A 26,328-nucleotide genomic window follows, 5' to 3' on the forward strand; every position below is an offset into this window, starting at 1 on the left:
AAAAGTGCAACGTTGACACAAAAATATAACAATACAACAAAACGACAACATAAACACTCATCAATACTACGATGCAAACTTACAACAACTATGACATAAACACGCAGAAATACAACGAAAACAAACAAAAACACACAAAGCCTTTGATCATTCTGGATTAAGGCTCTGATTGGTTTGTTTCCATCTCTGATGTCGAGTGAAGACAGTCTGTATTATGACATCATCATCACATCCATGCAGCACAGGAGCTCTCTAGGACTACACACTACAACACACACACACACACTACACACACTACAACACACACTACTACACACACGACTACACAAACCTGTCTCTGTGTGTTTAGTTTAATGTTTTAATCCCACACAGCGGCCGCCTTTAAACTGGGATCATTTAATCCCACTGATCAGATGAAGTCGTCCAACACAAGGCTTTAATTAAAAAGAAAAGAACAGGGAAAATTAATTAGAGGAAGAGGAAGAGGAAGAGGAGGAAAAGGAAGAGGAGCCAACAAGATCCCCTGTGATCACACTTATTAGGTTTCAGACAGAATCTGAAAAGTTTATCTGGAATGTTCTAGAAAACTTTAGTTTGACTTCACACACACACACACACACACACACACACACACACACACACACACACACACACACACACACACACAGACACACCTAAAGTCCTAAAGCTGTTTAAGATAAGCGACTAATCCTGGTTTTAGTGAAGATAGACGCAGAACTTCACCTGAACATTAATCCCAAACATTCGACATCAAAGGCAGCGGAAAGAGGAATAACAAACAGAGCAGAGGGCAAAGTCCACACACACACACACACACACACACACGCACACACACACACGCACGCACGCACACACACACACACACGCTGTGAACAAATGAGCAGCAGAGTTTCAAAATGTTTTGACTCAGAAGTTTAAAACGGGTGAATCCAAATAAAAAGTTGTTATACAATTCCAACAAGATTAGTTTTGTCTGTTTTTTTAATAATATGTTAAGATTTAATTTATTCACACTCAACTATTCCTCAGGAAATCCACTTTGAACTCCTGACATGTTTCAACTAACGACTGCCAGTCTTCTTCAGAGGCGTCTGCTGATGGCTTTGATGTTTCCTATGAAGTTTCCTTGACTTCTACGTAATAATTTAAGATGATTACGTGAACGTTTTCTTTTGCGTAACAGGAAGATTAGAAGGAAAGTTTAAGGTTTCCTTTAAAGTTTGTTTCCAAACTTTAAACCATCCAACCATCCATCCATGCATCCATCCATCCATCCATCCATCCATCCATCCATCCATTCATCCATCCATCCATCCATCCATCCATTCATCCATCCATCCATCCATCCATCCATTCATCCATCCATCCATCCATCCAATCCTTCAGTCATTCATCCATCCAACCCTCCATCTATCTATCTATCATCCATCCAACCCTCCATCTATCTATCTATCATCCAACCATCCATCCAACCCTCTATCGACCTTTCCATCCATCCATCCATCCATCCATCCATCCATCCATCCATCCATCCATCCATCCATCCATCCATCCATCCATCCAATTCTCCATCTATCTACCATCCATCCATCCATCCACCCACCCACCCATCCACCCACCTATCCATCCATCCATCCAACCCTCCATCTATCTATCATCCAACCATCCATCCAACCCTCTATTGACCTTTCCATCCATCCATCCATCCATCCACCCATCCATCCATCCATCCATCCATCCATCCATCCATCCAATTCTCCATCTATCTATCATCCATCCATCCAACCCTCCATCTATCTATCATCCATCCATCCATCCATCCATCCATCCAACCCTCCATCCATCCATACATTCATCCATCCAACCCTCCATCCATCCACCCACCCACCCACTCATCCATCCATTCATCCATCTGCCCACCTATCCATCCATCCATCCAACCCTCCATCAATCTATCATCCATCCATCCATCCATCCATCCATCCATCCAAACATCCATCCATCCCTGTGTGTAACAGTAACCTCCTCTGTAGAAGCTGCGTTGCCAGGTTTGCTTCAAGTGTTTGATTGAAAATGTTTGTGGACAGTTAAATAGATTTTTTTGGTGATACAGTAGTTTTTAATTAAAGATAAAAGCTTCTTTTTTCCCGTACAGCTTAGTAGTTTCTCCCTGAATGACTCCTTCAGCAGACGGTAAACAGAGGCTTTTACTTTGGCGGGGCATGGAAATGAGATCAGAGTTTTGTGAGAGCTGCTTCTTAGGCTTCTTTTGTTCTCCTGGGTTTAATTTCTCTCGTCTTAGTTTGTTTTTGTAGGGAAACACACACACACACAGACACACACACACACACACACACACACACACACACACACACACACACACACAATAACACACACACACACACACACACACACACACACACACACACACACACACACAATAACACACACACACACACACACACACACACACAATAACACACACACACACACACACACAATAACACACACACACACACACACACACACACACAATAACACACACACACACACACACACACATTCTCATTTCTCCAAATGTCCTAATTTTTGTAAGTGCGTTACCATAAAATTGCCCTAAATTCTCATCATAAGAAGTGCACACACACACACACACACACACACACACACACACACACACACACACACACACACACACACACACACAGACGCACACACACACACACACACACACACACACACACACACACACACACACACACACACACAGACGCACACACACACACACACACAGACGCAGACACACACACACACACACACACACAGACGCGCACACACACGCACACACACACGCACACACACACACACACAGACGCACACACACACACACGCACGCTAGTTTGAACTCAATGAGTCAAGAAACTGATTCTGAGTCAATTTAAATGAATCTATTCAGGAGTTATGAGCCATGAATCAAGAGTTAGGAATCAGATACTCTTTGTCAGAAATTGTTAGTTGTAATTAGTAATTGTTAGTAATTGTTAGTCAGGAATCAGGAATCATTAAGTCAAGAAACAGAACTTTCTGAGTCAGAAATTAGGAATAATGAGTCATGAATCATGAGCTAGAAACTTTGAGTCAGGAAATTAAGAATCAGGAATCATTGATCACAAGCCAGAAATCATTAAGCATGAGTTGTTGGAATTGTGACTCAAAAAACTGATTCTGACTCAGACTGAGTCAGTTTAAATGAATTGATTCAGAAGTTATGAGTCAGGAATCAAGGATCACGGGTCAGGAAACAGGAATCATTAAGTCAAGAATCAAGACATTAAGAAATTACGAATAATGAGTCGTGAATCATGGGCTAGAAACTTTGAGTTGGTAAATTAAGAATCATTAATTAGAGATTGCAAGTCAGGAATCAAAGAATCACAGGTCAGGAAACAGGAATCATTAAGCATGAGTCAGGAATTGTGACTCAAGAAAATTATTCTGACTCAGACTGAGTCAGTTTGAATTAGCTGATTCAGGAGTTATGAGCTTGAAATCAAGAGTCAGGAATCAGAAACTCTACATCAGGAATTGTAAGTCAGGAATCAAAGAATCACAAGTCAGGAAACAGGAATTATTAAGTCAAGAATCAGGACTTCAGTGTTAGTAATCAGGGATGATGAGTCCTGAATCAGAAATAATGACTCATGAATCAGGAATATTGAGTCATGAATCATGAGACAGAAACTTTGAGTCCGGAAATTAAGAATCATGAATCACAAGTAAGGAATCATTAAGCACGAGTCATTCGCAATTCCTGACTCATGATTCCCCAAATCATAATTTCTGAGTTATTATTCTTATAATAACAAGTCGTGAATCATGATTCAGGAGTCAGGACTGCTGAGTCTTTTGAGTCCTCTGGTGTTTCGTGCTTTCACCTGTGAACGTGTCTGATGAATATTTGATGGCGTGTGAGCGTTGATCTCCTGAAGCTGCTCCTGATTGGCTGTTGAGGATGATGATGATGATGATGATGAAGAGTTTCTGCCTGATTTCTCCTGTATTTTATAAACTCACTCAGAGGAACATGCTGCCTGTAGATGAATCCATTAATGATTCATGGAGTCACCGTGGGAACGTGTGATTCAGCACACACACACACACACACACACACACACACGACTTCCAAAGTTTGGATAGAATCAAAGAGTGTGATGCACACAAAAAATACACAAAATCACAACAAAAACAAACAAAGTGACAAAATACACGAAACGACAAGAAATCTATATAAAACAACAGCAAAAAAATACATAAACCAGCTTCAAAAACACACAAAACTATGGAAAACTGAGAAGCAAAACTATACAACTTACAACAAAAATACATAAAACAACAGCAAAAAGTCAGGAAACACACAATAAACAGCATAAATACACAAAATGACAACAAAAACAAATAAAAAAGATCAACAGTAATACAGGAAATGACAAGAAAAATCAGGAAACAAAAACACACAAAACAACAAATAAAATTTACAACATATGAACAGGTATATATATTTTAAAAGAATGGACACAACACAGAAAAGAGCTTCAAAAAACACACAAAAATGACAACATGCAACACGATGAGAAAATTACTTACAGCATCTTTAATACACAACACAATAACATAAATACATAAAGCAAGTCCAAAAACATGGAAAATAACAACATAAAACATACAAAGCAACTCCAATAACACCCATAATGACAACAAAACAACAAGGGAATTACATAAAACAACAATAAATACAAAAAATTACACAAAAGTGTAAAAGAAATCCACAACAAACAGCAAAAAGTTACAGCAAAAATCCATAAAATGACAAGAAAAAGTCAGAAAACAACAACAACACACAAAACAACAAGAAAATGACACACAGCAACTACAACACAACACACCAACACAAAGTAACTCCAAAAATACACAAAATAACAACATAAAATGTACAAAGCAAGAGAAAATGCAAAAAAAAACAACTCCAATAACACACAATGACAACAAAACACACAAAACCACAACTTTATAGCACAACAAACAAATATCCTCAAAACAACATATATAATAACACACACAATAATAGAGCAACACAAAGTGAAGTTGTTGAGAGAGGATCAGTGGTTGTGTAGTTGTGTAGTTGTGTAATCCCACACTAACACTGTGTTCCTTTATTGTGATGAAACTCTATTATTTAACAACGTTCCTCATTCCAAATATAAACCTTAGGCCCATTTTATGAGTGTGTGATTTATGAGACACCATAGCTGTGAAGTGCACACACACACACACACACACACACACACACTCACTCAGCGCTTCAATCAGACTCTTTCTGTGCAATGAAGACGATTCTGCAGGCGTTTGAGGAACCAAACATTAGATGAGTCATCTCTACACACACATCTTTACACACACACACACACACACTCGTTCATCTGCTCCAGTGCAGCGTTAAAGACTCGTTTGAACAGGAGAGAGTGGAAAAGTGTGTTTGATTAAGAAACGAGTCCTGTGACTCTTTATTCATGACTTCATGTTTGAGAAATATATTGACTCAGCAGAAGATTATACACATTCATCAAGCACAGCAGTTTGTGTGTGCAGAGCCGCTCACTTCACTAATCACCACGAGTCAGGAATCGTGACTCACAAAGCAGAAGAAACGAATCATGAGTCAGAAATAATTAGTCAGAAATCATAAGTCAGAAGTTGAGAGTCAGGAATCATGACAAAGGACTCAAGAGTCAGAAATTATGAGTCAAGAATCAAGAGTCGGAAATCAAAAGTAAGGAATCATGAGTCAGATATTGTGAGTTAGAAATAATGAGTAAAAAAAAAAATATTCAAGAGTCATAAATTAAGAGTCATGAATCAAAGGGAATCAGTAATTATGATGAAATACTTTCATAATTAAAGCTTTTATAAAGTGTGAACACAGCCTGACATCATCATGAATCATAAATGTTGTCCTTCTGTGTGTTATTGTGTTGCTTTGGTTTTCAATGTTTTTGTTACATTTTGTGTGTTTGTTTTTTTTATGTCTTTTTGTGCTTTTGAAGTCATTTAGTGTCATTATTTACTTTGGAGGACTCGGTCGCTCTCATTTAATCCTAAACCAATAGTCAGTGCCATAGATTTCTGATTGGAACAACATCTTTCCATCATCTCTGGCCCCAATTGGCTCATAAAGGAGCCAATCAATCAACTCGTCCAATCAGAAGAAGACTGGGGGCGGGGTCTAATTCCCGAAAGTGTCCCATGTGATTAACAGAGGTTCAGTGTGTTCCTCTACAGTGCTTCATAGACTGTTCTCACGGTGCAGGGGAGACCTCACACACACACACACGCGCACACACACACAGTTTTGATGATGTAATCCTCAGATAAGTCGCTCTGCTGTAAAAGTCGCTCACGTTGTTTGAATGTGAATCTTTGAGGTGAACTTTTAAAGACAACTTTTTATTTTTTTTCTGTGTGAAGCGTTTGTTGTTGTTCAGTCAGTGATAAACATTACAGAAATGCAAATGTTGTGTGAATGTCAAGAGGCTTCTTCTTCTCCTCTTCTAACGCTGCTATTGTTTCTATTGTGTTGGAGACTTTAAGTGGGTTTAAATGTCACTCCCTCTCCCTCTCAGGTATTGAGACGCACTTTAATGTCTCCTCTCCTAAATACGCTCCTTTTCTTTCTTCACAGACTCATTGCTGACTTTTTTATTTCCATCTTCTTTAATTTGTGCTCTTTTCTGAACGCTTTTGTTTATTTCAAGACAAAGTGATGCCTCCGGAGGCCAGTGAAGAAATGTGTGTAACTTTAGTTTGTTACTGAAAAATTATAAAGAAAGTCCTTGAAGTTTAAAATGTGTATTTAACATTGTTTCATGTGTTTTATTATTCTCACAGCGTCTGCAGTGTTAGCTGCAGCCCTTTCTCTCGCTTTCGCTTGCTGCGCATAGTTAGCTTTTAGCACTTCCTCTCGTGTTAGCTTGCTGCGCTTAGCTAGCTTTTAGTACTTCCTCTTGTGTTAGCTGACAATGCTTAGTTAGCTTTTAGCCCTTCATATCATTTTAGCTTCCTCTCTTGTTAGTTTTCTCTCGTGTTTTCTTCCTCTCATGTTAGCTTCCTCTTGTGTTAGCTTGTAGCGCTTTGTTAGCTTTTAGCACTTCCTCTCATGTTAGCTTCCTCTCGTGTTAGCTTGCTCTCATGTTGGCTTCCTCTCTTGTTAGCTCGCTCTTGTGTTGGCTTTTTCTTGTGTTAGCTTGCAGCGCTTTAACTTTTAGCACTTCCGCTCATGTTAGCTTTTATCACTGCCTCTCGTGTTAGCTGCGGCGCTTCCTCTTGTGTTAGCTTGCTCTCCTGTTAGCTTGTGCTCCTGTTAGCTTGCTCTCTTGTAAGATTCCTCTTGTGTAAACTTCCTCTCGTGTTAGCTTGCTCTCATGCTAGCTTCTTCTCATGTTAGCTTGCTCTCCTGTTAGCTTGTGCTCCTGTTAGCTTGCTCTCTTGTAAGATTCCTCTTGTGTAAACTTCCTCTCATGTTAGCTTGCTCTCCTGTTAGCTTGTGCTCCTGTTAGCTTGCTCTCTTGTAAGATTCCTCTTGTGTAAACTTCCTCTCGTGTTAGCTTGCTCTCCTGTTAGCTTCCTCTTGTGTTAGTTTGCTCTCCTGTTTGCTTCTTCTCGTGTTAGCTTCTAGCACTTCCTCTCGTGTTAGCTTGCTCTCCTGTTAGCTTCCTCTTGTGTTAGTTTGCTCTCCTGTTTGCTTCTTCTCGTGTTAGCTTCTAGCACTTCCTCTCTTGTTAGCTTGTAGCACTTTGTTAGCTTTTAGCCCTCCTCTCATGTTAACTTCCTCTCGTGTTAGCTTCCTCTCGTCTTAGTTTGCTCTCATGTTTTTATTTTATTTTATTTATTCAGTTTATTTCCGACATGGTTACATTCACTTTTTTTTTTTTTTGTACATGCCGAAAAAGGAGACGGGAGAAGCAGTTTGCTTATCTGGGTCCCGTCCATTGTTTTACCATCGCAAATTTACATGGGTTTACATGTCTCTCTGGTCAAACATTCTTGAGTTGTTCTGAACAGTCCTTTCTTGTGTATTCTCATCTGTAGTCAGTGTTGTCTTGTTTTTATTCCTCCTCCTCTCTATCGTTGTTTGTGTTGGCCTTGTTCCCTGCCAGACGTTGTTAGCATTCCTCCAGTTCAAGAATAGTTCCTCTTTCGAAGGTGTTTGGAAGGTTTTTCCCTTTTCATCCATAATGTCACCACTCGGGAATGTCTCTTTTGGACAAATGGAGGAATGTTAGCTTCCTCTTGTGTTAGCTTCCTCTCGTGTTAGCTTCCTCTCGTGTTAGCTTGCTCTCGTGTTAGATTCCTCTCGTGTTAGCTTCCTCTCGTGTTAGTTTGCTCTCATGTTAGCTTCGTCTCGTGTTAGCTTCCTCTCTTGTTAGCTTGCTCTCGTGTTAGCTTCCTCTCGTGTTAGCTTCCTCTCGTGTTAGCTTCCTCTCATGTTAGCTTCCTCTCGTGTTAGCTTCCTCTCATGTTAGCTTCCTCTCGTGTTAGCTGCCTCTCGATGACATATAAAAAGCTGTGTTAATAATTCACAGAAGGAGCTCCTGCTCTTGTGTTTTCACCTGACGTTACATTAAAAAAGCCACTTTTAGTTTTATTATAAAATTTAAACTTTTTTCTTTTCTTCTGGGTATTTTTTTTAATTATCCTTTCAACTTGTTCAGCTTCTTTTCACTCAGCGTTCCACGCTCTCACTTTGTCATTGTTCACTGACTTCTGGCTCCCACAGCTGGATCATATCAATCATTAATGATGTTCTTTGGCAACGTTTTCCATGAATTTAGAGATTTTTTATTTGTTCTTGATTAAATAAGGTGGGAAGAGTCTGTTTATGTTTAGTTATTGTAAATCCTCTTTTAGTCTTTGTTTATTCTGTTTTCAGTTCTTATTTCATGTTGTGTTTACGCTTGTGTTCTCGTGGCTCCTCCTCCCAGTGATGTCAGTGATTATCTCCCTCCTGTTTGACACCCAGGTGTGACTCGTTTCTAATCAAGCCTCCCTCGCCCTCCTGGATTCATCTCTGTTAGCTTCAGCTAACCAAACGTTCTCTGTACTATGAAGCAGGATATAAACACGTTGACTCACTACAAATATGTATTTGGAAAAAAAAAAATCATCAATTCATCAAATAAATGATAAATGTATGTTTTAATGAAGAAAAAAATCCAACATGATGAGACAAGATAAAATGAGATATAATATAATATATATGCTAATACAATGGGATCAGATACTATAAGGTGAGACACTATGAAATGAGATATGAAGAGATGAGCAACAAATAAACAAGATTCAATAAAATGAGATTTAAAACGAGATGATATGAGATACTATAAGATGACAAACAATAATATGAGATGTGATATTATGACATTAGATACTATAACATGAGATTAGATTAGATTCTATAGAAGATATGACGTGATGAGAGGAAATGTAATGATATACTATAAGATAAGAAACTCTTTTCATTTAATATTGTCTCATTTCATACCAAACAATATATCACGTGTGTGTGTGTGTGTGTGTGTGTGTGTGTGTGTGTGTGTGTGTGTGTGTGTGTGTGTGTGTGTGTGTGTGTGTGTGTGTGTGTGTCACTGATTAACTCAATGACTGACAGGTTTGTTGCACTGCTCCAGTCCACTGAGCGTTGGTTAATAGACAGGCTCAGAGCTCAGAGGTAATCATGTTTTTAGTTTGATTAACTCCTCCGATGTTCTCACACTGAAACGTGAAACACACCCCAGAGGAAAGAACACACACACACACACACACACACCCTGTCATGTTAGAACTCACACATCCCTAATTAACTGGCTGTCTCTTACTCTGCTTTCTTCTTTCTTCATTTCTAAGACATTTACACAGAGTTGTCAGATCAGCTGATGATTCCACACAGAAACAAAGTAAAACGTCCTCAACTCTTGACTTTGTTTTCCTTTATTGGTATACAAAATAATTAATATTTACAACAATGACATCAATGATACATATTACTTTCTTGAAGAGCACATACTCCACACTTTTACTTACAACAATGTCAGGAAGTTTGCTTTGTCCCAAAACGACGAGTATGCGAAGTCTGCGCTTGCGCACTCCGCAAGTCCATTCTTCAAGTCTGCTCCCAGGAGTTTGTACCCAGGAGTTCACAAGTACGAAGTATGCATACTTAGAATTGAGAAACGGTTACTGACATCACTGGGAGGTGGAGACACGATGGATACCCGACCAAACCCTGATGGGACCCCACGGCACTGGACAGGTCGGGTTTGGACAGATATTTAGAACTGGTGGTTGAGTATGGACATCTAGTGTTGTTTGCACGCAGCGTTCTTCCTTTCCTGCTGCAGCAGCCACAGCTGATGTAGCCCTGAATAATGCAGCTTTATCGATTGTGGAATGTCAACAATGTGTTGCCGATTGTAAAAGTGTGCATGCGCAAATAAGCCTCAGCTTTTTGCAACATTTAGCAACAAACCACATTAAAAAAAAAAGAAAATGTATGTGAATTTTTTGTTACTTTTGATCAGATTTACAGCAATATTTGTAAAATTTGTGGTATTTACTTTTCTCCTAAAGATATGTCAATGTTCAATAATACATCTAAATCTAAATGTTATATCTAAATGTCAAATCTAAATGTTAAATGTCAAATCTAAATGTTAAATGTTAAATCTAAACATGAAATCTAAATGTTTAATTGAAATGTTAAATCTAAATCTAGACATTAAAGCTAAATTTAAATGGTAAATATGAATCTAAATGGTAAATCGAAATGTTAAATCTAAATGTCACAAGTGACCTTTTATGTTGGTAGTTCCGGTGAATTTGCTTATCACCACACCCAACATCATGGCGGCAAGGAAAACCTTCTGTTAAGCAGCAGGAACCTTGTGTGGATCCTATTCCTATGATGAACAGCCATCCACGTTATGCTTTATCCTTTAGATTTAGATTTAACCTTTAGATTTAGATTTAACCTTTAGATTTAGATTTAACCTTTAGATTTAGATTTAACCTTTAGATTTAACATTTAAAATTAGATTTAACATGTAAGATTTAACATGTAAGATTTAACATGTAAGATTTAACATGTAAGATTTAACATGTAAGATTAAACATGTAAGATTTGACCTTTAGATTTAACATTTAGATTTACATTTAACATTTAGATTTAATATTTAACATTTAGAGTTGACATTGACAATATTTCTATGAGAAAACAAAAACATCACATACATTTTTTAAACGTGGTTTGTTGCTAAATGTTGCAAAAAGTTGCTTTTTATCTTAACATGCACAACTTCACAATCAGCTCCACATGAACTGCTAACAACTGTTGTACGAGCAGCGTTGCCAGGTTGGATTTATTGTGTCTTCAGGAGGACGTTTAGGAGGATATTTTACAGTTTCTGTGAAGAATCATTTGCAAACAGTTTTTCTCCAAAAAGAGACACAATCTTTCCAACATCTATAATCCAACATCTCTCCACTCCTCAGGCTCCAGAACAACAATCAGACATTTTCAGGAACCGTCTCTGATCAATAAGAGAAGAATGAGCATCGTTGCTTCAGTGTAACACACTTGTGTGTGTGCGTGTGTGCGTTTACTGAAGTGAATGATTGGTGAGGACCTTTAACACCTCACACTCCCGCTGCTCTCTCTCTGCTGTTGAGAAGCTTTTAAGTCGCTGCGGGTGTTTCTTCAGAGGGAAACAGAAAAGTGGAAGATCATGTAGGGAAAACAAGGCGATGAGAATTGAAGCCTCGGGACGAAACACAGAGTGGAAGGAATGACCTCAGCAGGAGAGAAAGTGTCCGACAATAGACGAGGAACCGCAGAGGGAGGGCGGGAGGTACAAACCCGTGCTGGGACCAGAGATGATACAAGACCAGGAGGGAGATGATGAGAAGTATCATCCTCCACTCTCACCAGTGGAACAGGAGTGACATAGACAGGAAATAAAGTCATTAATGTCTCAGCACAGACGAATATGACAATATTTTAGAAAGATGAAATATGGTCACATGAAATTAGATTTAAAAAAGGGAAAAATATGAAAATGTATGATATGAGATAAGAACAGGATATGATATAGATGAGATATTACAGGGCAAAATTAGATCTATCACGATGAGATGAAATGTGAAATATGAGATGAGATATGATGACTTTATGTAAAACGTTTGTGATATGATGGTAATGATGAGATATATGATGAGATGAGATAAAAGTTTAGATGAGACTTGATATATGAGATGAGATATGATAAGTTTATATAAATTGGATATGATTTGATGGTATGACATATTAAAGGACAAGGTGAGATATAAAGATATCTCACCTTGATAGAGTATGAGAATTAGAATATACATTTCATGATGTGATGAGAAAAAAGATGAGACTTGAGATATGAAATGTGAAATATGAGATGAGATATGGGTTGAGATATAAGTTTATGTAAAATGGAATGATATGACGGCATTAGATGAGATATTAAATGACATAATGAGATAAAAGATGAGATGAGACTTGAGATATGAAATGTGAATAATGAGATGTGATATGAGATATGATAAGTTTATGTAAAACTGATATGATTTGCTGGTATTAGATGAGAAAGTGTGAGATGTGTGAGCACTCGGCCTCTATTTATGCCTTTATTGTGATGTCATCTTTAAAGCCAACCTGTTCTCATCAAAGAACTCCCACTGGCGTTTCCATGGCAACGCACTAAGATGATTGTTGCATGTTCTCAGTGATTAAAGTTGTTGTTGCTGTGTTAGCTAAAGTGAGTCTGTTTAAAGTGTGACAAACATCCAGTCAGTAAACCTTGTGCTGATTGGTTCATCCTGTTTACATGCATTCCTTCATTATCATGAAAAACACGGCGTGCGTTTCCTCGTTTACTCCTCTATTAAAAATGCATGAGAGATGTGAACATGATTAACGTGTAGGTGAGCTTTGAAATGTGAATTCATCACTTCAGTCAGACAACAGCAGCACAGATGGCACGCACACGCCTCCATCCTCTGTGTGCACGTAAACGGCTTGGAAACGCCATCCGTCATGTGTCACACACACACACGCACAAAGCGCCGCTGTCACCCTGTCAGTGCTTGATTTGTGCTGCAGGGGAAAATAGTCTCATTTGTCACAGCGGTTAGAGCTCATTTCCATCCGTCTGTCACTTTACAGTAACACACTCTCATCATCGTGTGTGTGTGTGTGTGTGTGTGTGTGTGTGTGTGTGTGTGTGTGTGTGTGTGTGTGTGTGTGTGTGTGTGTGTGTGTGTGTGTGTGTGTGTGACACTCAGACTCAGGAATATAAACACACTGTGAATGAAGAGAAAAACCATCTTTCTACAGGATCAGACAAGATAATCCAGCTCTAATGTCAGCGTTGGACACACGTAATGACGTGTGAGTTTAATGGGATTGGTTAGTGTTAGTGTGTGTGTGTGTGTGTGTGTGTGTGTGTGTGTGTGCGTGTGTGTGTGTGTGACACTCAGACTCAGGAATATAAACACACTGTGAATGAAGAGAAAAACCATCTTTCTACAGGATCAGACAAGATAATCCAGCTCTAATGTCAGCGTTGGACACACGTAATGACGTGTGAGTTTAATGGGATTGGTTAGTGTTAGTGTGTGTGTGTGTGTGTGTGTGTGTGTGTGTGTGTGTGTGTGTGTGTGTGTGTGTGTGTGTGTGCGTGTGTGTGCGTGTGTGTGTGTGTGTGTGTGTGTGTGTGTGTGTGTGTGTGTGTGTGTGTGTGTGTGTGTGTGTGTCTTTGAGCTCTATCACAGACCTATGCTCACAAAAACACTGAGTGGTGGAAAGTTAAAAGAGCTGAAATGTCTACAATTCACTTAGTGTACAAGATATGATATGAGATATGATAAGTTTATGTAAAACAGTCATGATGGTATTAGAGTAGATGTATGATGTAATGAGATAAATCATGAGATACGAAATGTGAAATATGAGATGATATTTAAGATTAGATATGGGATGAGATGTGACAAGATAGTGTAAAATGTTTATGATATAATGGTATTAGATGAGATTTTATCTGATGTGATGAGATATAAGATGAGATGAGTAGCGAGATATAAAATGAGAAACATGAGATGAGATATGGGATGAGATACTGTATGATAAGTTTATGTAAAACAGATATGATAGGATGGTATTAGATGAGATGTTATAGGACAAGATGAGATATGTCAATATAGGCTATGATAAGATGAGATGAGACATGAGATACGGAATGTGAAATATGAGACAAGATATGGGATGAGATATAAGTTTATGTGAAATGGATATGATGATGTGAGATGAGATGTGAGATACAAAATGTGAAATATGAGATGAAATTTGAGACAAGATATGGGATGAGATTTGTTAAGTTTATGTAAAACAGATATGACACAATGGCATTAGATGAGATATTAAAGGACAAGATGGGATATGTTAAGATAGGATGAGATAGGATGAGATTATATAAGCTTTGATTAAATGAGATATATGATGTGATGAGATAAAAGATTAAATGAGATTTAAGGCAAGATATGGGATGAGATATGATATTCATTTATGATTTTCATGATATGATATAAGTTTGTTTTTTTTCTCTCATTTTGTGTTTCCTTCTTGTAATTTTGTGTCATTTTGTGTGTTTTTGTCATTGATTGTGAGTGTTTTGGTATTATTTACTATATTTTTCTCTCATTTTCTGAGCTTTTATTGTTGTTTTGTGTGATTTTTGTGTATTTCAGTATTCACATTGTGTGTCATTTTGTGTTTTTGCCATTGATTGTGTGTTACGGGTGTTGTTTGTATGATTTTGGTTTTGTTTGTGTGTTTTTTGTATCATTGACTATAGTCATCAATCATTTTTTTGCGTCTGTTTGTGTGATTTTAGTCATTTTGTGTATATCAGTAATAATATTGCGTAATTTCGTGTCATTTGGTGTGTTTTTGTTGGGATTTTGTTTGTTTTTGTCGTCGGCAGTGTTGGCACTGCTGTTGTTTGTGTGTTTTCAGAGTTGTTTGTTGTTTGTTGTGTGTTTATGATATCATTTACTATAGTTATCTATCATTTTTTAGTTTTGTTGTGGTTTTGTGTGAATTTAGAGTCATTTTGTGGGGTTTTCTTGTCATATTTTGAATAATATTGAAAATGTTACAGGCTACGTTTGTTTTGAAACACTGATCTGGGCTGTTTAGCATGATGCTAATTGCTAGCATAAAGCTACGTGCTACTTGCTGGTGTCAGAATAATTGAATAATCTTAGTATATATTTGTTTTAATGATGTGTAGTTCACCATATATTTACTTTAATGTATGTTGCGATGTTATTAAACTATTAATGTACTATATTTTTAGTGGTAGAATGTTTTTACCCTGGTTTTAATGTTTAAACCATTACATATTTATCTCATCTTGTGCTTTTTGTGCTTCTGCTTCAGTTTGAGAAAGGTTTGAAATATAAACAGAGAGAGTAGCTCTGCTGTCTGAAAGAAAACAGCACGATACATTAGCGCGGTCACCAAATGACAGGTTCACTAAATCATCTGTTACACTGAGGATGAGGACGATGAAGAGCCGCCTCATTAGGACACGTCCTGCTTCATTAGTGAGAACACATGATTAATGAGACCAGTTACACACAATTTACTGCAAAACTTTACACTTTTCAACAATGAAACGTCCTTTTATTTAATCATTTAATAATATCTAAGTAAATTATACAGTCAGTGAGTAACTAATTGTGTAGCTGATAAGGCAACTAAGTAACTAACTAACTAGGTTGATAGTTAACTAGTTTAATAGTTATGTATATCACTAATTCAGTAACTAAATAAGGAAGTAACTAATCGAGTAGCTCAATAAGTAATGTATATAAGAAAATAAATAAATAAGTAATATATTTAACTGAGTAAGGTAAGTCATTCATTTGGAAACTAAAAAAGTAACTATTTAGGTAAATCATTATTTAAATATCATATTTAGGAACTAAATAGGTAAGTAACTCATTATGTAACTCAGTAAATAACTAACTAGGTAACTAACAAAGTAGCTGAATAAGCAACTTTAGGGACCTTAAATGGTAAGTAATGTAAATAAGAAACAAGTTAAATAAGTAACTAAGTAAATAAAATATTTAACTACAGTATGTAAGTAACTAAGTAACAATTTAAGTAAATAAGTCACAAGGTAAATCATTAATTTGGAAACTCACTAAACAAGTTCTGATGAACTACAGCCGGGCCCACGGAACGTCTCCACGGCGACTAGAACGTACCACGTTCCCGAGAATTCAGTCAAATGACTCGGTTCCACTGAGTAAAAAAGATCTCTGAGAGGCTCTAGACATCCGCTATATATGAATATTCTTGTGAAATTACAGCCCGATTCAACGAGCATTAAAGGAGGAGTAGCCATTTGAAAAATGGAGCCCCCTGGCGCCCCACATAAGGAGTAATGGACCCTATTTATATATTGGTATGTGTCAATGATTTGGTACCACCAATATTTGACTCACAAATAAATGAGAAAACGACTATAATGGAAATTGCAGAAAAAAGGAGGGTGGGCCCCCAGGCTCCTCGAGCCCCTAATCAAATTGTGCGAGGCATAATCATAATCTACGTTGAATTCCCTTTGAAACGATATATCACACAACTATATTTCCATAAATTTAGAAATGACCGGAAATGGCGGGTGGGCCCCTGGGCCCCATTTTTTTAAAGAAAGGGCTCCGAGCCTCTCGTCATATTCATTCATAGAGTATTCATACCAAACTGCATTTCCATCTAACAAGAACTAATGAAGGAGTAGTCATTTGAAAAATGGAGCCCCCGGGGGCCCTCTGGCGCCCCGTAACACGTACGGGGTAACGGGCCCTATTTATATATTAGTATGTGCCAATGATTTGGTCCCACCAACCATCTTAATATTTGACTCACATATAAATAAGAAATTGACTTTTGTTTTTGTTTTTATCTTTTGGGGCAAACAACAACAACAACAACAACAACAACAACAACAACAACGTGCGTTTTGAGTCCAGTACCTTGACCTAAAAAGTACGTAGGTAAAAAGTAGGTAAAAGAATAACTAATTAGCTATCTAGGTAAATACGTATAGAGGTAAATAACTAAAAATATATATATGGTAGTTAAAATATATAAGTAAGTAAGTTACTTAACTCAGTAAATAACTAAGTAAAATAATTAACAACTGTATATAAGTAACTAATTAAGTAAATAAGTGAAAAGGTAAGTAATTAAATGTAATTTTGCTTTATAAATAACTTGATAACAGATAAGTGAGCAAAAGAGTAATTAGGAAAGTAACTAATTAACTTACTGGGTTATTAATAAGTATCTAAGCATATAAGTAACTCGATATGTAAGTTATTAAGTGAAGTTTGTGATGAGGCGAGGGTGACCTCTAGTGGAGGAAACACAAACAGCAGGATGGGTTTGGTTTTTTTATCTTTTCCACCAAAACATGAAGAAAACATTTTAGACTTTCAGATTCTGAACTTTAAAAGCACCAACACAACTAAGTAGAAATAAAGTCCATCAATTTTTACTCACAAAATAATTTTGTAAAATATGTCCATTTTTTTATTTCTGAAACATATTTTCTTAATACTTTCCTCTTTTTTAAAAAAAAATATTTCAATACAATTGATCAAAATGTGATAATTACCAGAAAGCGTTGATTCAGATTCTTCCATATTAAGGAAATATTGACCAATTTTAACAAAAGAATGTTTTTAAAATGTTGTTTATAAAATAATATAAATAAATCATAGGTTAAAGATTTAGTCTAAATTTAAGCATTTTAAACTTTATTAATGGAATCAAACACAAAGAAACAAAATCAAAAAAGGAATTACAAAGAAGCACATCTTATAACACGGTGACAAATGTATCCATAACAGCAACTCACATCCTTTAATAACTCTACACCAGAGTTTCACCGCAGGGGGCGGAGCCACAAGCATGTGACTGTATCTGATCTGAGGGTCACATGATCAACATTCACTTCAGCATTTGAATAATGACCAACCTGAGCATTAATGTCATGACTTTTTATATTTGTGTTGTTTTCTGTGTTTTTACTGTCATTCTGTGTTGTTTTATTGTTTGTGGGTTTTGTGTCATTCTGCGTGTTTTTGTTGTGGTTTGTGTGTTTTAGTGTTTGTTTTTGTTTGTGCGTTTATGGTATTATTTACTATATTTATCTCTTCTTTTGTGTGTCTTTATTGTAGTTTTGTATGACTTTAGAGTCATTTTGCATGTTTTTTTATATTTTGTGTCATTTCTGAGTCGTTTTGTGTGTTTATGTAATCATATTGTGTATTGATGTCATTTTATGTGTTGTGTGTTATTAGTGTTGTTTGTGTGTTTACTGTATCCTTATCCTTGACTATATTTATCTCTCATATTGTGTGTATTTTCTGTTGTTTTGTGTGATTTGGGGTCATTTTGTGTGTTTCTGTAATCATTTGTGTTAGTGTGTGTTTTTGTCATTGACTGAGTGTTATTGGTGTTGGTATTGGTTTTGTTTGTGTGTTTATTGTATCATTTACTATAATTATCTTTCCTATTGTGTGTCCTTCTTGTTGTTTTGTGTGATTTTATAGTACTGTTGTGTTTTTGTAGTCAAATTGTGTATTTTTGTGGAGTTTTTTGCATGTGTTTGGAGTCATTTTGTGTGTTTACTTTGAGTTTTGGCCTCTAGTTGCCCACGTTTGCTCTGCTGTTATTGAAAATATAATTGTATTGTTTTTAAATATAACATAGAGATTGTTATAAACATAATATTTTAATTTTTTATAAATATATGTATTTATAGTTGTATAAATATGTATATTTTTATAAATATATGTATCTATATTTGTATAAATATGTATATTTTTATAAATATATGTATTTATATTTGTATAAATCTATGTATTTATATTTGTATAAATATATGTATTTATATCTGTATAAATATGTATATTTTTATAAATATATGTATTTATATTTGTATAAATATGTATATTTGTATAAATCTATGTATTTATATCTGTATAAATATGTATATTTATAAAAACTACTGAACTGTAGGATGTGCTGCAGTGTGATTGGTTGATGCTCAGCAGCAGGCGCTGCTCTGGTTGCTCTGTGGTTCTCCTCCCAGCCACACGGGGGCGCTGCTGATCTTAGAGGCTGAGCCCCTGGCCTCTGGAGCCTCTCCCTGCATTCCGACTTCCTCAGAGGCAAGACGATGGTGGATCTCTGAGGCCATGGTGAGGAACGCCCTCTCTACGTTCTCTGAACTCTTAGCGCTCGTCTCCAGGAAGGAGATCCTCAGCGAGGACGCAACTTCCTGTCATAAGAACACAAGTCAAGGCTGGTCAGTGAGTGGCTGGATATTAGTATTATTGCTGAGTCATGTTTTAAACAGTAATATATAGTCAACAATGAAACTTCCCTTGGGGTCAATCTGACTCCAGGAATATTTGCCTCCAAAATTATTTTCAGAAAATTGTTGACCAAGTTTATTTGTTGAATCCATAAATAAGGCCTCTATATTGAAGCCTTGACCTCTCTTTCTAGCGCCACCATCAGGACAAACTTTTACATTACAAATAATTTATTTTGAATAGTTAAAAAGTATCAACTCTGCAGGTGTGGGGGTGTAAGGTCACACACAGACAAGTTTTACTCAGCAAAAACGGCTTGGGGTCAAATCGACCATATGTGTTCAGCTCAATGAAAATATCATCATGATAATTAAATGCTCGATTTAATTAGGAAAAGTCATGAAATATGAAGGGAAAGAAACAAGGTCAACTATTATTGTTTGAGTGGTAATAGGAGGATTAACAATTGTTGTTGAGTCTGGGTTGTTGTTGCTGCTGTGTCATTGTTCGAATATTGTTGTGGAATCGTGGTTTAAATCTTGTTGCTGACTAATGATTTTAACATCGATGCTGAGTCATGCTCTGAGTGTTGTTTGTGAGGCATGGATTGTGTTCATAGTTGGAATTTTGTTTATTTAAATTCCGTTCAAGTACCAGAATTATCAGAATCATGTATTTTATGGTTTGATTGTTGCTGCTGCCACTGAGTCATTGTTTGATAATTGTTTGTTAATCATGGTTTAAGTCTAGTTGCTGACTATTGATTTGAGTGTTGGTGCTGAGTAGTGATCGACCGATTCATCGGCCGATTTTTACGTGTTTTATGTGTATCGGCATCGGCCGAAGCGCGCTACTGTGTTCGCCGATCTGCGTTATATACAGAGCGGCTACCACAGGCTGCAGAGAGCAGAGCCCCTCCCCCCACAAGCAGAGCGTGAAGGAAGCTCTTCAAAGCATCTTTTAACTGTTTAACTTAGCTGACGTTGTTCCATGGTTCCGTGTCGTTGTCGCTGTTGTATTTAACGAGCAGCTGGCTGGAGGTTTTGTGTGTGTGTGTGTGTGTGTGTGTGTGTGTGTGTGTGTGTGTGTGTGTGTGTGTGTGTGTGTGCGTGTGCGTGTGTGTTTGTGTGTGTGCGTGTGTTTCTCATTTTCTCTCACTCAGTGCTGCGTTGAAAAGAAGTTTTTAAAACTTTGAGAAACAGTTTACTACTTGTTTGAATATTTATTCCTGTTAATGTTGATATAATTTCGAACAGAAACTTGAACAGTTTGTTGCTTAATCTGACATCACGTTTTTTTCTTCTGTTAATTTCTGTTCTGGGGTTGTGTTGGAATGGACTATTATTCATGATTTCTTTTTGTGTTTAATGTTATAATTATATATATTTATACTCAATAATCCTGTTAATAAAATATATCTTCAGTCAGGCCAACTTTTGTCAAAGCTATTTCCAGGACAAGGACGAACAGTTCTCTCATAATATTTTATGAGATGTCTCTATTTTTTACTTGTTCTTGTTCAACATCACCTGTTTTTATTATTTGTTAAATAGTTTTTACTTGGTGTCGTTCTACTTCACCTTTGTATCATTGTACCATTTATCATCTTTGTGTCATTTTTATGATGTAAATTGAGGGAGCAAAAGTAGTATCGCTCCAAATATCGACTCAAGAAAATCTGCAGTCCGTATCGGTCATCAGCTAAGGCTGATGGGAAAAAATTAATATCACCATCGCCTCTAAAAACTCCATATCGGTCGATCCCTAGTGCTGAGTCATGCTCTGAGTTTTGTTTCATGAGACATGGATTGTGTTCATAGTTGGACTTTTGTTTATTTAAATTCTATTCAACTACCAGAAAATGCTGAGTCAATGTGCAATGTGGACAAAATGTTGTATCACGATAAAGGTAGATTTATATCCTGATAACAATATATATCCAGATATAATCATTTCCATCACAGTGTAAAGGTCTAGTGCAGAGAATATTACACAGAATATCAGACATTTACTATATAAACTGTTGACACGTGTTTGTATGTGGAAATGCCACCAGGGGGCGCAAAAACCTACAACAATGTCCACTGCTATTTAAACCGTACCTGTAGTGAATTTGACTACATCAAAGATCATATATGATAGTAGAGGTTTGATTAGGTTATATTTTTTAAAAGCAGAACAGACATTAACACTAACATTTGAAGAGTCACATTGTCTGTAGCGACACAGTTTGTAACCAGACTAATTGATGCGTTTCACCTCCACATACCACACTGACCATTAGTGCATCTTTGTGTCTCCAAACTAAACACTTAACGCTCATGTCTGGTGTTAAATGATGTAGAATTAGTCTGGATCTGACCAGTGGGCGTGGCTTCAGTAGCTGATGGTGGCTGCTCCTCTAAAGCTGCTGTAAACTAGTATCTCTAAGTGATGCTAACGTGCTACTGCTAAGTAGCACGTTAGCCTATTAGCTTCATTATATTTTAGCTACAGAGACCACACATTAAATTAGACATATAAACCATAGAGGGTTATATCATACGATAGATGTTTTTATATCACACTACCATATATATATATATATAAATATATATATATATATATATATATAATATCACACAGCATTAGTCAGTTTAATATATATTTGAGGAAAGTTTGATTTCTTCGTTTTAGAACGTGAATTTTACGTTTTCAATGTTGACTTTTTTTTTTCTCGCTGTCGGGTTGTGTAATCGTGTGTGTGTGTAATTGTTGGTGTTGTGGGAGGAGTCACCTGAGCCGTGGCTGCGTCCACCACCTTCTTACTCAGCAGGTCTGACTTGTTTCCCACCAACAGACGTGACACGTTGTCACAGGCGTAACGATCGATCTCATCCAACCACTGCTTCACGTTGTTGAAGGATTCCTGAAAGGTCGCCATGGCAACAATGGTGACCACAACAACTACACAACGGTTTATACTGGTTATACTGGTTTTTAGTGTTTGTAAAGTGTATACTATATATACTGGTTTGTGCTGGTTATACTCGTATATACTGGATTTTAGTGGTTATACTGGTTTATACTGTACACTAGTTTTACGGGTTTACACTCATTCAAACTAGATATACTTTTGTATAATAATTTATACTGTTTTTTACTCTTTATAATGGTTATAATGGTTTGTATTGGTTTATACTGGTTTACTGGTTTTCCTCAGTCATATTACATTAATATTAAACTGGTTTGTACTGTTTACTGGCTTATAGTAATTCATAGTGGTTTTCCTCAGTAAATATGACATCAATTGTTATACTAGTTTATATTAGTTATACTGATTTGCACTGGTATTCCTTAGTAACTGTGACGTACAGTCGTGTCTGTGTGTGTGCGCACTCTCAGTGCTGTTGTTGCTAAGTCATGGTCTGAGTTCTATTGTTGTTGAGACATTGTTTTTAGTGCTGTTGTTGCTGAGTCATGGTCAGAGTGCTGTTGTTGCTGAGTCATGGTCAGAGTGCTGTTGTTGCTGAGTCATGGTCAGAGTGCTGTTGTTGCTGAGTCATGGTCAGAGTGCTGACCTGCTCGGTGACGTCGTACACGATGATGATGCCATGAGCTCCTCTGTAGTAACTGGAGGTGATGGTTCTAAACCGCTCCTGACCCGCAGTGTCCCACTGAGGGCGCACACACACACACACACACACACACACACACACACACACACACACTGACTCCCTGCTTTACTCAGGTCACACATGCTCAGAGTGTTTCTTACGATCTGAAGCTTCACCGTTTTCCCGTCCATGTCGATGGTTCTGATCTTAAAATCCACCCCGATGGTGGAGATGTAGCTCTCAGTGTAGGTGTCGTCCTTCATCATCAGGGTTAATATAAACATAATATCACAAATAGAATAAACAAATAATGTAAGAAAAAACAGATTGAGTAATAATAAACTTGAAATAAGTTGATATAAAGTAGTAGAGGATAAAATGTCATAATAATGAAATAAAGGTGCTTTAAAAATGAGTGCATCACACAAATGTTCGAGAAAAATGCCAAATAAAATTAACAGTACGCTCAGTGTTAAAGAAATTAAATAACATCTAGTAAAATGAAATAATTTAATATAATGGACAAATGAGCAGCACTTTTAAATATGAAAGTATGTTGAAAAAATTGAAATAATATGAAATAACATAAGCAGCATGTAGTAAAATTCTTAAAAATCATAAGTAAACTTTAAAACAAAATCAATCAATCAATCAATCAATCAATCTTTTATTTGTATAGCACCAAATCATAACCAATGGTATCTCAAGACACTTTACAGTAGAGCAGTCTTAAGGACGGACTCTTCATTTTATGGATACACACATATGCATATATACGTATATACACATACATATGTATCCCACACCCAACATAAATATGAATATATATACATATTAACGTGTGTTCTTACAGCAAAACGTAGCAACAGGCACGACTTTCCCACGCCAGAGTCTCCGATCAGAAGGAGCTTGAACAGGTAGTCGCTGGAAACACACACACACACACACACACACACACACCGTGGATTAAAACATATTAATCAGTCAGATTTGATCCTTTTTTAGTCAATATATTCCTCAAAGCTTTCAGTAAACATGTATTAGGAGGAGGAAATTATATTATTTGTGTATTTTTGTGTGTTTATTTTGGGGGCCGCACAATATTAGACTGAGGGCCATATGTGGGTCCCGAACCGCCTCTGAAGCCAATCAATCAGTGCAGTAACCAGGGGTGACCAGAGGGGGGCGGGGTAGGGTAATTTACAGCTCAGTATACAACGTGCTGGGCAGGTTTAATCACAGGGGGCGGGGCCACAAACATGTGACTGTGAATCTGATCTGAGGGTCACGTGATCAACATTCACGTCAGCATTAGAATAACGACCAATCAGCGCATTAGCAGGACACTACAAAGAGTTACTGTGTTTATTTTCCATTCATTCCTACTGTATATTTCTTTAGTTTTGTGTTTTATTTTTATTTTTTTAATCTTGTGTGACTTTGTTGTAATTGTGTGTATTTCTGTGCGTTCTGTGGTATTTTTGTTTATTTCTGGAATCATTTTATGCATTTTATGTATTTTTTTTAGTCATTTGGTGTGTTTAGGAAGTAATTGTGTGTATTTTTGTTGTACTTTTATGTATTTTTCTGTGTTTTTGGAACCGTTTTGTGTGATATTTGAGTCATTTTGTGTAATATTTCTGTTTGGTGTGTTTTCATTTGATGTATTTTGTGTTCGTTTTGTATGTTTGGAGTCATCTTGTGTAGTTTTGTGTATTTTCTTTTGAGTGACTTTGTGCAATTTATTTGTTTTTGGAGCCTATTTGTGTATTTTTTGAGTAATTTTGTTTTGTGTTTTTAGTATTAATTTTTATGTGTTAGGAAAATCGTTTTTGTGTGTCATTGGAATTATTTTTGCATTGTTGTTATTGTTTGTTGTGTTTTCATTTGATATATTTTGCTATCGTTTTGTATAGTTTAATTGTTTTGTATGTTTTTGTATTATTTGGAGTCGTATTGTGTAGTTTTGTATTTTCTTTGGTGTTTTTGTTTATTTTGTGTTTTCTACATGTACATACTCGGGGTCACATAATAAGAAGTCACACCCGTTGCCCATGATGTCGTGTGTAGGAAAAGTGGTTTGCATAAGACTGTGTGTGTAGTTTGCAGGTTCTCCCTGTGCATTGAAACGCTCCATCATGTTGTGTGAGGACTACATTACCCATGAGCCTTAGCGGCACACAGTCACATTAGGAGGAAACGCTTTTTAAACATCAGAGAGAATATCACAGAACATTCCATCAGTGGCGTGTAGACGTCAGCATTTAAAGTCACTTAATATTCACTTAATATTCACTTACTATTCAGGAGTCATGATGAGGGAAGATCAACGCAGAGAAGAGTCTGTAACATCCACCGAGGTGTGTGTGTGTGTGTGTGTGTGTGTGTGTGTGTGTGTGTGTGTGTGTGTGTGTGTGTGTGTGTGTGTGTGCGTGTGTGCGTGTGTGTGTGTCCGTCCGTCCTTTTGGAGGACGAGCTGCTCAGCTTCATTATTTATTAATACACACCAGCTCAGCTTACACACACTCACACACACATTCACACACACTCACTCACACACACGTACACTAATCATTCTTTATAAAAATAATTCAAATTGTTTTACCTTCGAATCAAACATTGTCAACTGCATAAAACACACACAAAGTTACAAAGTGATTCACAAAATGAAAAAGATATACAGAGGAACAAGAACACAAGACACAAATACTCCAAAATTATGCAAAAATATGATAAACACCAACTAAAAAAGGCAAATTGACTCCAAAAACAACAGAAAATACACAAAACAACTTAAATAACACAAAAAAACACAACAAAAGATGCACAAATTTCATGAAAATACATAATTATGTAACAAAAATACACAAAACTACTTGAAAAACACACATAAAACCACAAAATATACTCAAATGTCAAGAAAATATTTAAAACGCAAACTAAAAAAAACATAAAATGAGACAGAAATGCAAAAAGGTACAACAAAACACACAAGATGACTACAAAATACTCCAAAATAATACTAAAATATGATAAATACCAACCAAAACAAACAAAATGACAACAGAAATACACAAAAAAGTACTAAAAATATACAGAGCGACTCTGAAACACACACGAAACAACAAAAATATACACAATTGACAAAAAAATGTGCAATACAAAAACAAAAGCACAC

General features: G+C 36.6%; 1 protein-coding gene across 1 annotated transcript; it reads right to left on the minus strand.

Annotated features, from left to right (window-relative positions):
• Positions 1-19,226: 19,226 nt before the first annotated feature.
• On the minus strand, positions 19,227-25,586 carry LOC114474099 (GTP-binding protein YPTC1-like). The gene is made up of 6 exons (XM_028464126.1): positions 25,451-25,586; positions 24,002-24,074; positions 23,312-23,407; positions 23,115-23,210; positions 22,331-22,462; positions 19,227-19,517 (listed from the first exon to the last, which is right to left on the minus strand). The coding sequence occupies exons 1-6, from the start codon at positions 25,462-25,464 to the stop codon at positions 19,284-19,286; spliced, it is 645 nt and encodes a 214-aa protein (XP_028319927.1). The 5' UTR covers positions 25,465-25,586; the 3' UTR covers positions 19,227-19,283.
• Positions 25,587-26,328: the final 742 nt, after the last annotated feature.

The sequence above is a fragment of the Gouania willdenowi genome, chromosome 13 (assembly GCF_900634775.1).
Source record: "Gouania willdenowi chromosome 13, fGouWil2.1, whole genome shotgun sequence".
In the NCBI taxonomy this organism is placed as follows: domain Eukaryota; kingdom Metazoa; phylum Chordata; class Actinopteri; order Blenniiformes; family Gobiesocidae; genus Gouania; species Gouania willdenowi.